At 50.2% G+C, this 16,515-nt stretch overlaps 1 protein-coding gene across 2 annotated transcripts in view; it reads right to left on the bottom strand.

The window, feature by feature from the left end:
• Positions 1-462: 462 nt before the first annotated feature.
• The window catches only part of LOC140419803 (parkin coregulated gene protein homolog), a 671,928-nt gene continuing 655,875 nt past the window's right edge, over positions 463-16,515 (bottom strand). For both annotated transcript variants that reach the window (XM_072503824.1, XM_072503816.1), the window contains one exon: positions 463-843. In XM_072503824.1, the coding sequence (XP_072359925.1) occupies positions 683-843 (161 nt within the window). In that variant the 3' untranslated portion in view covers positions 463-682. The remainder of the gene's footprint in view (positions 844-16,515) is intronic.

Raw genomic sequence — 16,515 nt, 5'->3', positions numbered from 1 at the left:
GCTGGTGTTAGCTAGGTGGTCACCATTTCGAAATACAAAAAACAATTATGTTCGTTGGTCAATATGAGCATCCTGTGTGGACATCCAACTTGCAAGTATAGTCCTATACATGTATTTCTGAGCTGAAAAATTGAGGCTGACTCCTAATATAAGTATTGCTTTAAACATACATTGATTAGCTGAAAAATGTTGGTTGGGAAGGTGGTGGAGTTTAACTTCTACACAAAGTATAAACCTAAACATGCATTTTGGCATCCAAATACAGGGGTCATCTTATACCCCGGGTCCACTTAATATGCTATGGTCTACAGTCATTCAAAACCATTGCTCATTTGTTCATAACAGTCATAGTTGCTTACCTGAAGTTCAGCTGAAGTGCTATATTCACCGACAATAGTACCATTGTAAGCCCTTGTTTGTAGTTTGTGACAGGGTGGGCTGAACAGAATAGGAACCGTTGAGTTATGTATGAAAATTGCTTTTATTGTTCAGAGCATCTGAGGTTTGAGTCCAACAGCAGTTTAAATGCACATGCTCAAAGAGAAACAATTGTTGAGAAACAATAAAGGAAACAAGAACACAGCTGTGGTCCATTTGATGGTGTAATTGATGCATTTAGACTTACATAATTCTTACTTATATAAATTAATACAACATATTTCTTCAGACCTGTTTATTTGGTTCAGTTGTAAATACATGACTCATAAGTTGGGATCATGTACTTGATGTTAATGAAGGCATCTTCTCCTCCATACAGCTCGAAGATTTCCAGAGTCTCCTGAATCAGGTCTCCAATGTTTTCTCTCTTCTGTTGGCTGTAGTCAATGCCATCTCCTGTATTGACTAGAATTTAAAAGAAAAACATGAAGGAAAAAAGTAACATTGTGATCTGGTGGTGTACCAGCTCGGCATTATAAATAGTGGGCGGGATTCTCCCATTGGGTAGCTAAGAGTCAACGTCGGCGTAAAAACGGGAGTGTTTTACTCTAGTGTCGGCGCCCGTTCCGGGACCCCATTCTGCGGCCCACAGGGGGCTAGTACGGCACTGGAGCAGCCCACGCCGCTCCAGCTGCTGATCCCGGCGCCGCGGGGTCCGCGCATGCGCAGTTGGGCCGGCTCCAACTAACGCATGCGCAGTGGCCTTCTTCCCCGCGCCGGCCCTGACCCCAAATGGCGCAAGGCTACAGGAGCCGGCGCGGAGGAAAGGAGGCCACCAGCCAGAGAGGCCAGCCCGCCGATTGGTGGGCCCCGATCGCAGGCCAGGCCACTACGGAGGCCCCTTCCTGGGGCCGGACCCCCATCCCTCCCCACAGGCCGCCCCCGGACCCTTCAACGCCGAGGTCCTGCCAGCCGAGAGGATGTTAGAAGGGCGCCGTCAGGACTCGGATTTTGTGTGACAGCCGCTCGGCCCATCCAGGACGAATAATCGGCGTGCAGGCCCGTGCCGGCTCGGGCCGGAGAGTCGGCACATACCCCAACAGGCGCCGCACCGACCACGCTGGCACCGATGCCGCTGATTCTCTGCTCTGCGGAGAATTGCGTACCGGTGTCGGGGCGGCGTGACGCGATTCGCGCGGTGCCGTGCCAATTCTCAGACCCGGCCGAGCGGGGGGGGGGGGGGGGGGCGGAGGATTCTGCCCAGTGTACCTACTTCTTTCAAAAGAACCACTTGCAGGTTTCATAAATTCATATTCAACTGACTGGTAATCTTTGTATGGTCTGGCTAATTTATAAACAAGACCAGCAGTAAAAAAAGAGCTGAGTGGTGTTGGGTGGCCTTGCACCTGTAACTGTAAGTAACAATGAAGATCTGTTTCGGATTGAAATGCCAGGAAACTCCTGGTTGTTCGGTTGTTTCCTTGGCAACTTCCACAAGTAGTATTTCTAATCCTATGCTGTCATACAGGATGCACATTACCGAGTGTATCCAGTGACATGAGAACTGTCTATTTTGCCTTCTGATAGCAGATAAGAAAATCTTTGTAAACTTTATGTTGTAAATAATCCAGTGCAATGTTTGAGATTTTAATAACCGGGAGCTTCTATTAGGCAGTCACACAACACTGGGTCTGTACTATTGTACAAGACACAAAAAGATTGCCTAATTCAAGTTATAGCAGGAATTAAGGTGTAATATATACCCTCTTTGACATGAAATTAATCAATTGACTATACTTCATGTTAGAGACACTGTGAATTGAGAGAAACACAAACATTGGATGAGCTTTTATTTTTCAGGAAGTTCAGATCCCCAAATAGATCGTGACTCTCTTGCTTTTTTACAATATCACAGTGTTCTACTGTTATTCCAATATCGTCCACACCATACTACTGCTGCTCATTTTACTGTTTTGCCCACTGCTGCTATCTGACACTCCTCGTTGACTCTGAACTGCTAATCAACCCATTGCTATTCATGACTGCTTCATTGCTCTTTGCCAATTCAGCCCAGGACAGTCTAGTTTTAGCTTCCATCAATGAAAAATTCAATAAATGGAATTCAAAATTATATCTAGTTTCAGTTTGTTCGTGAACGATAACAGGAATTTAATGAAGGAAGATGTTTGTGTTCATTTATATTGGAGCCAATAGATTCTAGGGTTAACGTCCTGATGTTAGTGCCAGATGCATCTACTATGGACGGCACCATGGTAGCACAGTGGTTCACAGCACCAGGGACCCGGATTCAATTCCCGGCTTGGGTCACTGTTTGTGTGGATTCTACATGTTCTCCCCGTGTCTGCGTGGGTTTCCTCCGGATGCTCCGGTTTCCTCCCACAAGTCCTGAAAGACGTGCTGTTAGGTAATTTGGGTATTCTGAGTTCTCCCTGTGTACCCGAACAGGTGCCGGAATGTGGCGACTAGGGGATTTTCACAGTAACTTCATTGCAATGTTAATGCAAGCCTACTTGTGACAATAAAGATTATTATTATTATGTAAGACTACTTGTGATGGCAATAAAGATTATTATTATCATGACTGGCACTGACCCTACCAAAGTAAGTGGAGTCACCTAATTCCTATAGATGTACCTCAGCCTGCCAAAGGGTGCCAGACATTCTCGAATAGAGTGCTGGCTCCTGAGAAGGGTGCCAAAGTAATGCTCTGAAAAAATTACTTGACAGGATTCTCCCTTTGGGAGACTAAGGGTGCAATTTAACGAGCTTTTGCTGGGCGAGATGCAGATCAGGATATTTAAATGAGCCATCAGGCTCATTTAAATAGGCTTGCACCGTATTCTCCCGGGACCCAGGAGCTAACGGCCTCGCCAGCGAGGCTTCAACCAGGCGCTGTTTAGTACAGGACCCACAAATGTGGATCAAGCGCAATGGCACCTAGGGGGACTTCCAGGCCTTTGGAGACCCCTGGGTGGTCGGGAACAGGGTAGGGTGGCACCTGGGCACCATGACAGTGCCAACCTGGCACCTTGGCATTACCAGCTTGGCACTGCCAATATGCCCAGATGGCACCTCCAGGCTGCAGGGGCACTGTAAGGGTGCCTGAGTGGCAGGCCAGGGTTTCTGGGTGCCAGGATGGTACTGCTAAGTGTCTGGGCCTGAGGGGGGGAGGGGGGGGGGCATGCCCATGAAAGGGGGGATGAGGGGAATGGAGGTTTCGGGCGGTGAAGGGCAAGTATGAAGGAGTCTCATAAAAGTTCAGGGGAGGACCTGAAAGGGAGGAGGCCTGAAAAGTGTCGCCCTCAGCGACCCCATAGCAGGGCTCCACATTTGGGGGATGTGGAGTAATGCCCATATAAGCGGGGAGTGACATTACCCATGGGTGTGGGGTGTGGGGGACCCTCAAGCTCACTGAGAGATAGGGGCACCTATCAAAATGGCGGGCTGAATTCTGAGTAGCTGGTCTCACCATCGAGTTCAGCTCCCAGTGTTGAAAAGATTTCTAAGTGTGGACTTTACCAGAGAGAAACTCCCTAAGGCCCCAAAAAAATTTAACTCAAAAAAGAGTCCATTCTGGGCGGGATTAGCAAGCGCCGCGAATGACTCCACTATTCAACAACATTCTGTTTTGTCCCTGGGCTCCCGCAATGCCACCTGGATACCTTGGCAGTGCCAGGGTTGCATCACCAGGGTGCCCAGGTGGCACTGCCAGGGTGCCTGTTTGGCAGCGCCAAGGAGCCCGGGTGGCACCAGCAGTGCCAAGGTGTAAACCTGGCCAGAGGCTGATCACCTTGGGAGAAACCCCTAAGTGCCGTTTGTGGGGACCAGTGCTAAAAGGTGCCCTGCTGGGGTCTCTTTTGTGAGGTCGATAGATGCTGTCCGCTGGTTAGATTTGGTGGAAGCATAGCTAAGTGAGCTTTTAAGCTCTTTTAACAATGCGAGTCTGGTCCCGCTCATTGTGGGCAGGTTCCAGATCACGACGTCTTACGAGATCTCGTTCAATCTCGCAAAGCGTAACGACCATCGGGCATCCCAGGAGAGGCCTCTCCCGGAATCTACCGTCCCCTTCCCATCGTGATTAAGGCAGGAAGTGGCTGGTAAATTGTGCCCTAAGTGTGGCTGAATAGCAGTGTGGATCTCACCCAAAAAGCTGGTGAGAAGGATCCCACCAAACTAGCCAAAAATGACACTTTTTAGTTGAATTACGCCCTAAGTGTTGACTCTGGGACTGAATTGTATATGGTATGCGTTCCCATTGGGGCCGCTATTTGGTAAGAGAGTTAAGAAATGCAAATGGACAGCACTCTGCCGGCGTGACTTCAGAGCAATTCCCGGTCTAGTGGGCGTTCTAACCACTGGGGCCTGAGTTAATGCGATAGAGCCTGGCAGCAGCGTGTCTGAGGAGTGCAAACACCTGGTGGGCACATGATTCAGCTTGGTCACGCCCATCCCCTTGATGAAACAGATGGGGTATGAGGGTGTTCAAGGGGTGGCCTGGGTGGGCTGCAGATGACCAGGGGCCTTCTGAGAATTCAAAGGATACAGGCACTCAGCAGTGTGAGTAACCAGGGGCGAAATTCTCCGGAAACGGCGCGATGTCCGCCGACTGGCGCCCAAAACTGCGCAAATCAGTCGGGCATCGCGCCGCCCCAAAGGTGCGGAATGCTCCGCATCTTTGGAGGCCGAGCCCCAACCTTAAGGGGCTAGGCCGGCGCCGGACGAATTTCCGCCCCACCAGCTGGCGGAAAAGGCCTTTTGTACCCCACCAGCTGGCGCAGAAATGACATCTCCGGGCGGCGCATGCGCGGGAGCGTTAGCGGCCGCTGACGGCATTCCCGCGCATGCGCAGTGGAGAGAGTCTCTTCTGCCTCCGCCATGGTGGAGACCATGGTGGAGGCGGAAGGGAAAGAGTGCCCCCACGGCACAGGCCCGCCCGCGGATCGGTGGGCCCCGATCGCAGGCCAGGCCACCGTGAGGCACCCCGCGGGGCCAGATCGCCCCGCACCCCCCCCAGGACCCCGGAGCCCGCCCGCGCCGCTTTAGACCATAAGACCATAAGACATAGGAGCGGAAGTAAGGCCATTCGGCCCATCGAGTCCACTCCACCATTCAATCATGGCTGATTTCAACTCCATTTACCCGCTCTCTCTCCATAGCCCTTAATTCCTCGAGAAATCAAGAATTTATCAACTTCTGTCTTAAAGACACTCAACGTCCCGACCTCCACCGCCCTCTGTGGCAATGAATTCCACAGACCCACCACTCTCTGGCTGAAGAAATGTCTCCTCATCTCTGTTCTAAAGTGACTCCCTTTTATTCTAAGGCTGTGCCCCCGGGTCCTAGTCTCCCCTGCTAATGGAAACAACTTCCCTACATCCACCATATCTAAGCCATTCATTATCTTGTAAGTTTCTATTAGATCTCCCCTCAACCTCCTAAACTCCAATGAATATAATCCCAGGATCCTCAGACGTTCATCGTATGTTAGGCCTACCATTCCTGGGATCATCCGTGTGAATCTCCGCTGGACCCGCTCCAGTGCCAGTATGTCCTTCCTGAGGTGTGGGGCCCAAAATTGCTCACAGTATTCTAAATGGGGCCTAACCAATGCTTTATAAAGCTTCAGAAGTACATCCCTGCTTTTATATTCCAAGCCTCTTGAGATGAATGACAACATTGCATTTGCTTTCTTAATTACGGACTCAACCTGCAAGTTTACCTTTAGAGAATCCTGGACTAGGACTCCCAAGTCCTTTTGCATTTCAGAATTATGAATTTTGTCACCGTTTAGAAAATAGTCCATGCCTCTATTCTTTTTTCCAAAGTGCAAGACCTCGCACTTGCCCACGTTGAATTTCATCAGCCATTTCTTGGACCACTCTCCTAAACTGTCTAAATCTTTCTGTAGCCACCCCACCTCCTCCATACTACCTGCCCCTCCATCTATCTTTTTATCATTGGCAAACATAGCCAGAATGCCCTCAGTCCCGTCATCTAGATCGTTAATATATAAAGAGAACAGCTGTGGCCCCAACACTGAACCCTGCGGGACACCACTCGTCACCGGTTGCCATTCCGAAAAAGAAGCTTTTATCCCAACTCTCTGCCTTCTGCCTGACAGCCAATCGTCAATCCATGTTCGTACCGTGCCTCGAATACCATGGGCCCTTATTTTACTCAGCAGTCTCCCGTGAGGCACCTTATCAAAGGCCTTTTGGAAGTCAAGATAGATAACATCCATTGGCTCTCCTTGGTCTAACCTATTTTTTATCTCTTCAAAGAACTCTAACAGGTTTGTCAGGCACGACCTCCCCTTACTAAATCCATGCTGACTTGTCCTAATCCGACCCTGCACTTCCAAGAATTTAGAAATCTCATCCTTAACAATGGATTCTAGAATCTTGCCAACAACCGAGGTTAGGCTAATTGGCCTATAATTTTCCATCTTTTTCCTTGTTCCCTTCTTGAACAGGAGGGTTACAACAGCGATTTCCCAATCCTCTGGGACTTTCCCTGACTCCAGTGACTTTTGGAAGATCATAACAAACGCCTCCAATATTTCTTCAGCTATCTCCTTTAGAACTCTAGGATGTAGCCCATCTGGCCCCGGAGATTTATCAATTTTTAGACCTCTTAGTTTCTCTAGCACTTTCTCCTTTGTGATGGCTACCATATTCAACTCTGCCCCCTGACTCTCCGGAATTGTTGGGATATTACTCATGTCTTCTACTGTGAAGACTGACGCAAAGTACTTATTTAGTTCCTCAGCTATTTCCTCGTCTCCCATCACTAGATTACCAGCGTCATTTTGGAGCGGCCCAATGTCAACTTTTGCCTCTCGTTTGTTTTTAATGTATTTAAAGAAACTTTTCCTATCATTCCTAATGTTACTGGCTAGCCTACCTTCATATTTGATTCTCTCTTTCCTTATTTCTCTCTTTGTTATCCTCTGTTTGTTTTTGTAGCCTTCCCAATCTTCTGACTTCCCACTACTCTTTGCCACATTATAGGCTTTCTCGTTTGCTTTGATGCAGTCCCTAACTTCCTTTGTCAGCCATGGCTGCCTAATCCCCCCTCTGATAACCTTTCTTTTCTTTGGGATGAACCTCTGTACTGTGTCCTCAATTACGCCCAGAAACTCCTGCCATTGCTGTTCTACTGTCTTTCCCACTAGGCTCTGCTCCCAGTTGATTTTCGTCAGTTCCTCCCTCATGCCCCTGTAGTTACCTTTATTTAACTGTAACACCTTTACATCTGATTCTACCTTCTTTCTTTCAAATTGGAGATTGAATTCTACCATATTATGATCACTGCCTCCTAAGTGTTCCCTTACTTTAAGATCTTTAATCAAGTCTGGCTCATTACATAACACTAAGTCCAGAATGGCCTGTTCCCTCGTGGGTTCCATCACAAGCTGTTCCAAAAAGCCCTCCTGTAAACATTCAATGAATTCCCTTTCCTTGGGTCCACTGGCAGCATTATTTACCCAGTCCACCTGCATATTGAAGTCCCCCATGATCACTGTGACCTTGCCTTTCTGACATGCACTTTCTATTTCGTGGTGCATTTTGTGCCCCCGGTCCTGACCACTGTTAGGAGGCATGTACATAACTCCCATTATGGTTTTTTTGCCTTTGTGGTTCCTCAACTCTACCCACACAGACTCCACATCATCTGACCCTATGTCGTTTAGTGCTATTGATTTAATTTCATTCCTAATTAACAAGGCAACCCCGCCTTGTCCCGCCAGTAAGGTAGGTGGTTTAATCTACGCCGGCAGGACAGGCATTTTAGCGGCGGGACTTCGGCCCATCCGGGCCGGAGAATCGCGGAGGGTGGCCCGCCAACCGGCGCGCCACGATTCCCGCCCCCGCCGAATATCCGGTGGTGGAGAATTCGGCAAATGGCGGGGGCGGGATTCACGCCAGCCCCCGGCGATTCTCCGACTCGGCGGGTGGTCGGAGAATCTCGCCCCAGGAGCCTGTAAGTAGCACCAAAGGGATGCATTTAAAAGACAGACTGCAGCAATGGCAGTCTGAACCGGACCACCTGCCTACTTGTGACACTAATAAAGATTATTATAATTATTATTACCATCCCGATCTCGAGGGGATCACCCGAATCCATGGACTTGGCACCAAGTCGCTCCCCGCTACTGCCCTGGCCTGACAGCCACTTCCCAGCAAGCCCGACAGTTTTCAATGGTTTCTCAGTGTTTTTTAGCCTCCCATCCCCCTCTGTAGCCATGGCTCCCAGTCCCCATTTACAAATACCTATAGTAATTCGTGCCCGCAAAACATCTGCCTGAGATAGGTGGTGGCGCATCATGGAAGGGTGGAGCATGAAGTGTCCAAGCCGCTAATCACGTTTACATGCATGCAAATGCTGGTTTTGCATGCCCCGCCGGCAAGGGGCGCAAACACGTTTTCGCAGCGGTGTAGTGACCGGAGCATGGCGGCCAAATCGGCGCCAGGCGTGAACCTCGCTTTTTCTCAGATGCCTAATTCTCCGCTCAATCGTGATTCGTGTTTCTGGCATCATGAGGCGGAATATCTAACCCAATGGAAATGCTTAAAATGATGAAGATTTTTGATTGAGAAAACTAGGTTTTTCTCTGCTTGATGGATCAGTGTCAAAGGCTTGATAATTTAAAATTGTCAGTAATAGAGCAAAGAGAGAGATTTCTTTATTCAGGAGATTGCTGGATCAGAGATTGTATTACCACACAGAGTGGCTCAGGCAGAGACCACTGCATCTTTTAAGGGAAAATCGGATAAGAATTTGAAGCAGAGGCCGAGGCAGAGCTATGGGGAAAGAGGGGGTAGTTCTGAATTGATCCCGCAAAGAACCAGACACAATGAACCAAATGGCTTCCTTTATGCTCCTTCTGTAGTGTAAACATCATAGGATTCGACTGCCATGCTTACCCTGTCTTCATGATGGAGCATCAGTGTGAAATAGTGACAAAACGATGATTCTGGTCCCTCTTTTGTACATAGTTTTCATTGTGGTAGTCACCACTGTTTTATTGTATATCCCGCATACGAGGGGTATTACGGTAAGGCTCCTGTACTACAGGTGCGGGGGTAGATCCCTGACTGCAGGCTCCGCCCAGTAGGCAGAGTATAAATGTGTGGGCTCTCCAAGCTGCAGCCATTTCGGCAGTAGCGGTGGGAGGCTACACATCTCTGCGTAATAAAGCCTCGATTACACTCTACTCTCGTCTCGCCCTAATTGATAGTGCATCAATTTATTACGCAGAGATTTTACAACTATGGATCTCCGCATCAATCCGGATCGCCTGCAGCTGCACCCTCAGGCAGACAACGCCAAGTCGGCCTTCGCACATTGGCTATCTTGCTTTGAAGCCGACATTGGATCTGCGACAGAACCACCCTCAGAGGCACAGAAGCTCCAGATCCTTTACACGCGGCTGAGCTCCAATATCTTTAACCTCATTTGGGACGTGCCAACCTACGCTGAGGCCATGGCACTACTGAAGGAGAACTACACTCAGAAGACCAACAAAATCTACGCCAGGCACCTCTTGTCCACGAGGCATCAACTCCCCGGTGAGTCTGTGGAAGATTTCTGGCGTGCCCTGCACGCCCTGGTGAGAGACTGCGATTGCCAGGCCATTTCGGCCGTTGAACATTCTGACCTGCTAGTTAGAGACGTGTTCGTTATGGGCTTAGGGTCGTCCTACATCCGCTAGCACCTCTTAGAAGGGGCTACCCTCGATCTCGCGGTGACCACGAAACTAGCGATCTCACTCACAGTTGCCTCACACAATGTACAGGCGTATGCCCCCGACCGCACGGCCCACCTCTCTTGGGCATCGTGGACCCCGCCAGCGAACACCCCATAGTGGACCCCATCAGCGACCGCCCCCAGCCAACTCCAGCCCTGCGCCGTGCCGTAGCCAACCAACCCCGGGGGACCCAAGTGCTACTTCTGCGGACAGACAAAACACCAACGGCAGCGCTGCCCGGCGTGGACCGCGCTCTGCAAAGCCTGCGGGAAGAAAGGACATTTTGCTGCTGTGTGCCAGGCCCTCTCGATCGCCGCTATTGTCCCTGCAACCCCCACGTGCGACCCGTGGGCGCCGCCATCTTCCTCGCCTCAGACCACGTACGGCCCATGGGTGCCACCATCTTTCTCGCCTCACAACAAGTGTGGCCCGGGGGCGCCGCCATCTTGCTCACCATCTTGCTCGCCTCACAACACGTGTGGCCCGTGGGCACCGCCATCTTGCCTGCCTCAGGACATGTGCGGCCCGTGGGCGCCGCTATCTTCCCCGCCTCAGGACCCCTGCTCGTCGGCCACCTCATCGGGCCGTTCATCGCTTGCAACCGCCGCTGACCAGCCGTGTCTTGCCTCCATCACGATCGACCAGTCCCGACCGCACAACCTCGTGACCGCGTGTACCGTGTCGACGACAGTGAAGGTCGACGGGCACAAGATATCCTTCCTTTTGGACTCCGGGAGCACTGAGAGCTCCATCCACCTCTATAAGGTAAGGCGCTGCTCCCTCACGGTACACCCCATTAACCATAAAATCTCCCTGGCCTCCGGATCCCAATCCGTGGCGATCCGGGGGTACTGCTCCGCCCCCCTCACCATCCAGGGCTGTGATGAACGGTTACTGTAACACTGTACCCTTGCCATCATGTAAGGTGATGTCCCCTTTAAGACCGGGCTTGGAACCCTGGGAACGCCTTATATAAGGGGCCGCCTTGTGGGCAGTGCAGCAGTAGGCACACGTCTCGGCTCTAGCCTAGTTCTTAGTTTATTAAAGCCTGCTATACTGTTTACACTCTAAGCCTTGTTTTTGAGTGTACCACAAGGGCGTAGAGTTCAGCGGTTTCCGGCTCTACGTCCTCCCCGACCTCTGCGCTGCCTTGCTACTCGGCCTGGACTTACAGTGCAACCTCCAGAGCCTAACCCTGAAATTTGGTGGGCCCCTACCACCCCTTACTATCTGCGGTCTCACAACCCACCTTCTCTGTTTGCAAACCTCACCCCGGATTGTAAACCCGTCGCCACCAGGAGCAGACGGTACAGCGCCCAGGACAGGACCTTCATCAGGTCTGAGGTCTCGCGGCTGCTATGGGAAGGTATTATTGAGGCCAGCAACAGCCCAAGTGGCAGTTGTGAAAACTGGGGAGAAAAACAGGATAGTCGTTGACTACAGTCAGACCATCAATCTGTACACGCAGCTCGACGCGTACCCCCTCCCACGCATATCTGATATGGTCAATCAGATTGCCCAATACCGGGTCTTCTCGACAGTGGACCTGAAATCTGCCTACCACCAGCTCCCCATTCGCAAGGTGGACCGCCCGTACACCGCGTTTGAAGCGGACGGCCACATTTACCACTTCCTTAGGGTTCCCTTTGGCATCACTTTGGTCTTCCAACTGGAGATGGACCGAATGGTTGATCGGTACGGACTGTGAGCCAGCTTCCCGTACCTGGATAACGTCACCATCTGCGGCCACGACCAGCCACGACGTTAACCTTTCCAAATTCCTCCACACCGCTAAACTCCTCAACCTAACCTACGACAAGGAGAAGTGCGTGTTCAGCACGAACCGATTAGCCATCCTCGGCTATGTGGTCCAGAACGGAGTGCTAGGGCCCAACCCCGATCGCATGCGCCCCCTCATGGAACTCCCCCTTCCCCACTGCCCCAAGGCCCTCAAACGATGCCTGGGCTTCTTCTCGTACTACGGCCAGTGGGTCCTTAACTATGCGGACAAGGCCCGCCCACTCATTCACTCCACCGTTTTCCCCCTGACGGCCGAGGCTCACCAGGCCTTCAACCGTATCAAGGCCGACATCGCCAAGGCCGCGATGCACGCGGTCGACGAGATGCTCCCCTTCCAAGTCGAGAGCGATGCATCAGACGTCGCTCTAGCCGCCACCCTCAACCAGGCAGGCAGGCCCGTGGCATTCTTTTCCCGCACCCTCCATGCCTCCGAAATTCAGCACGCCTCCGTCGAAAAGGAGGCCCAAGCTATCGTTGAAGCTGTGCGGCATTGGAGGCATTACCTGGCCGGCAGGAGATTCACTCTCCTCACTGACCAATGGTCGGTTGCCTTATTGTTCAATAACACACAGCAGGGTAAGACCTAAAATGATAAGATCTTGAGGTGGAGGATCGAGCTCTCCACCTACAATTACAAGATTTTGTATCGCCCCGGTAAACTGAACGAGCCCCCCGATGCCCTATCCTGAGGTACATGTGCCAGCGCACAAGTGGACTGACTCCGGACCCTGCACGATGATCTCTGTCACCCAGGGGTCACCCGCTTTTATCAGTCCATAAAGGCCCGCAATCTGCCCTATTCCATCGAGGAAGTCAGGGCTGTCACCAGAGACTGCCAGGTCAACGCGGAGTGTAAACCGCACTTCTACCGGCCAGACCGAGCGCACCTGGTGAAGGCCTCCCGCCCCTTTGAACGCCTCAGTGTGGACTTTAAAGGGCCCCTCCCCTCCACCGACTGAAACACATACTTTCTTAACGTGGTCGACGAATATTCCAGATTCCCCTTCGCCATCCCATGCCCCGATATGACGTCTTCCACTGTCTTCAAAGCCCTCAATACCATCTTCGCTCTGTTCGGGTTCCCCGCCTACGTCCACAGTGACCGGGGATCCTCATTTATGAGCGATGAGCTGCGTCAGTACCTGCTCAACAGGGGCATTGCCTCAAGCAGGACGACCAGCTACATCCCCCGGGGAAACGGGCAGGTGGAGCGTGAGAATGGGACGGTCTGGAGGGCCGTCCAGCTGGCCCTACGGTCCAGAAATCTCCCGGTCTCCGCTGGCAGGAGGTCCTCCCCGACGCACTTCACTCCATTCGGTCGCTCCTTTGCACTGCGACTAACGAAACTTCCCATGAACGTCTCTTTGCCTTCCCCAGGAAGTCCACCTCCGGGGTTTCGCTCCCAATGTGGCCGGCAGCTCCAGGACCTGTCCTCTACTGCAAGCACGTGCGGCTGCCGTTGGTTGAGAGGGTACAGCTACTTCACGCGAACTCGCAGTACGCCTACGTAGCGTACCCCGACAGCCGCCAAGACACAGTCTCCCTCAGGGACCTGGCACCAGTTGGGTCCCCCCTCCCCCCCCTCCCCCCCCCGACCCGGCGCCACCCTCCCTCCCCCCCAGTGCATCCCACCACAGTCCCCGCTCCAGGACGATCTACCCTCCCCTTGGTCCCACCCGGGGATGAAGATGAGGTTGATATGCTCCCGGAGTCACCGACCACCGAACCGACCAGAACTGCGGCGCTCGCAACGACGGATCAAGGCGCCCGATCATTTGAATTTGTAAACTTTCCCTTAAAATGTTAAACACCTGAATGTAAATAGTTTTCCACCACCCCCGCTGGACTCTTTTTTAACAGGGGGTGAATGTGGTAGTCACTACTGTTGTATTGTACATACCGCATACGAGGGGTATTACGGTAAGGCCCCTGTACTACAGGTATGGGGTAGATCCCTGCCTACTGGCTCCGCCCAGTAGGCGGAATATAAATGTGTGTGCTCTCGGAGCTGCAGCCATTTCGGCAGCAGCTGCGGGAGGCTACACATCTCTGCGTAATAAAGCCTCGATTACACTCTACTCTCGTCTCGTTGTAATTGATAGTGCATCATTCATTATGCGCGTTCCACTGCTGGCCCTTGTGGGATGAAAGGAAATTGTTTGGATGTAGCTGCTTCTCTGAAGTATTTCTGCCTGTGTGATGATCATGTAAAGGTCCTTATTCTTTCATCTGTGGGCCATTTTCTGTGATTGACCACAATGTACATGCAGTATTGCATTGACCTTCCAATTAGCCGATCATAAAGTAGTAGGGAGCAGACTCAGGTTGCAGTTTTATCTGTTCTTCACAGTTGCTGAGAGTGAGGTGGACAGGAGGGGTGCTGACCGAAGTGGGTATGTTTTCGTTCTACAAGGAACCATTCTCAAGAGGCAAGTAGTCAGAGGGGGCAGAACAAACCAAGGGTGCAGCTGTTATGGTTACCGAAGCTGCAACGAGGATGAAAGAAAATTGCCACATTCAACATCAGTCTAGATGTAGGTTATTTTGATGCTGGTTTAATGATGGTTATTTTCTGTTTGATACTGTGGAGTACAAAGCTTCATGCAATAAGAGGTAGTAGTTTTACAACAATATAATAGATACTAATAGATTAAAAAGTACTACTTTAAATAATTTTGCACTGAACATTTATTTGGGTTTAATTACAAGAAATTAAATGTCTGCTAAATCTGGAATGTTCAGCACAGGTTTGAACTCAAGTGATTTTTTTCATTTTGTAACACAGTTTGCAACAAGCATAGAAACAATTATTAATAAAAATATTTTAAGATATTTGGAGTAAATCATTTTCGGTTCAGGTCACATTTTGCAGCACCCAATGCTTTGAGATGTCTGTTCCCATGAAATGTATGAAAAGAGAAAGTTGGACCCTAATTCCCACCACATGTATGAGAAAGACTGCATTGTAGACAAGGGCTAATTCTTATGATGTGGTTACATCATACTTGAAAGCACAGAGTGCACTGAATGGGGGAAGACTTTTGTTGCACTGTTGCAGTGCTTTGTAGACTAGGTTCAATCTTGACCTCATTAATCACAAAGCTGTAGAAATATTTGTAGAGAAGTACCATTCGCACTCACTGCAGGAACAAGCGCCCGGATTTTAACTCCCAGCATGAGTTGCAGAGGTGACAGGAAGGTCAAGGCAGACAGGAAACTCGAAGGCCTTCTGCCTTGTGAGTCTTAGGACATTTGTACCCTGGAGCTCGTCTTCATGGGTCATCCCCTGCCTGAACCTGCCCCTCCTAGCCCACGGGAAAATAAAATAAAAAATTTAAAATACTTTAATCAACTGGCTCCTGATCTACTTGCCGCTTGATTTATCTTATCTAGCTCTGGATACGATTTTAATTAAAATTGTACTAGGTTCCTAATTGCATCACGAGAACCTGTTTTTAGTGTATTCATGAACCCCCTGCCTCAAATATACAGAAAGCGCCGGCTTGATGGAGCGTTCCTCGCCGAAACTCAAAGAAACTGCACCCAGCGGTGTCTTTCTCGGCGCTGCCGACACTGGGAAACATCCCGCTAGACGTGCCGAAACCGGATTCTGTTTCTCTCTGATTAAATTGCACCCATTGTTTCCAGTATAAAAAAGTTCCATGATCATAAAGCCCCACAGAAGACCGATCTGAGAAAATTACATATGTACTTGTTTCTTCCTTATAAAAATGGAATCAAAACTACATTTGTCTAAAATTACAGTTGGAATATATTAAATCCGACTATCTCAATAGCCTGTTTATTGCTGCTCTTTGCCCTTCTGTTGCGAGGTGTCATTGGTGAAGTTGCTGCCAGTCACAGATAACTGTTATGCCTAAAATGCTAACTTGTTACATAATTTCATGAAATGAACAAAGTGGAGATTATAATAAGATGCTTAAAAATGTTGTTCACAGGGCAGCATGTGGCGCAGTGGTTAGCATTGCTGCCTCACGGCGCTGAGGTCCCAGGTTCGATCCCGGCTCTGGGTTACTGCCCATGTGGAGTTTGCACATTCTCCCCGTGTTTGCGTGGGTTTCACCCCCACAACCCAAAGGTGTGCAGGATTGGCCACGCTAAATTGCCCCTTAATTGGAAAAAATGAATTGGGTACTCTAAATTTATTTTTTTTAAATGTTGTTCACCGGACTCTACTAATTGAGTATGGGAAAATTCTCATAATTCTTATTTGCAGAAGAGTGCTTGAGTGGTAAGGCTTTGGCCCGAGAGGCTTCCGCGAGTGGCATCTCAGCAGAGCACAGGTAATCACAAGTAACGTCCTCTTAACTTTTCTCTTTAGTCTTGGTGCAGTTGGGATGGCAATGAGGACAGTGATATGCTCCTCCTGCAGGTTGTGGGAGCTCAGGGAGAATTCTCTGATGACTACACTTGTGGAAGTACACTTGGCTGCAGCTCCTGGGTGACCAAGTTAGGGAGCTGGAGCTGGATGCACTCAGGATCATCCGGGATTCTGAGCACTTTATAGTTAAGAGTTTTAGTGAGGCGGTCACACCTAAGGGTGA

Source organism: Scyliorhinus torazame, chromosome 1 (assembly GCF_047496885.1).
Source record: "Scyliorhinus torazame isolate Kashiwa2021f chromosome 1, sScyTor2.1, whole genome shotgun sequence".
In the NCBI taxonomy this organism is placed as follows: domain Eukaryota; kingdom Metazoa; phylum Chordata; class Chondrichthyes; order Carcharhiniformes; family Scyliorhinidae; genus Scyliorhinus; species Scyliorhinus torazame.
The sequence above is the reverse complement of the archived record's forward strand: the minus strand, read 5'-3'. Positions and strand labels throughout refer to the sequence as shown.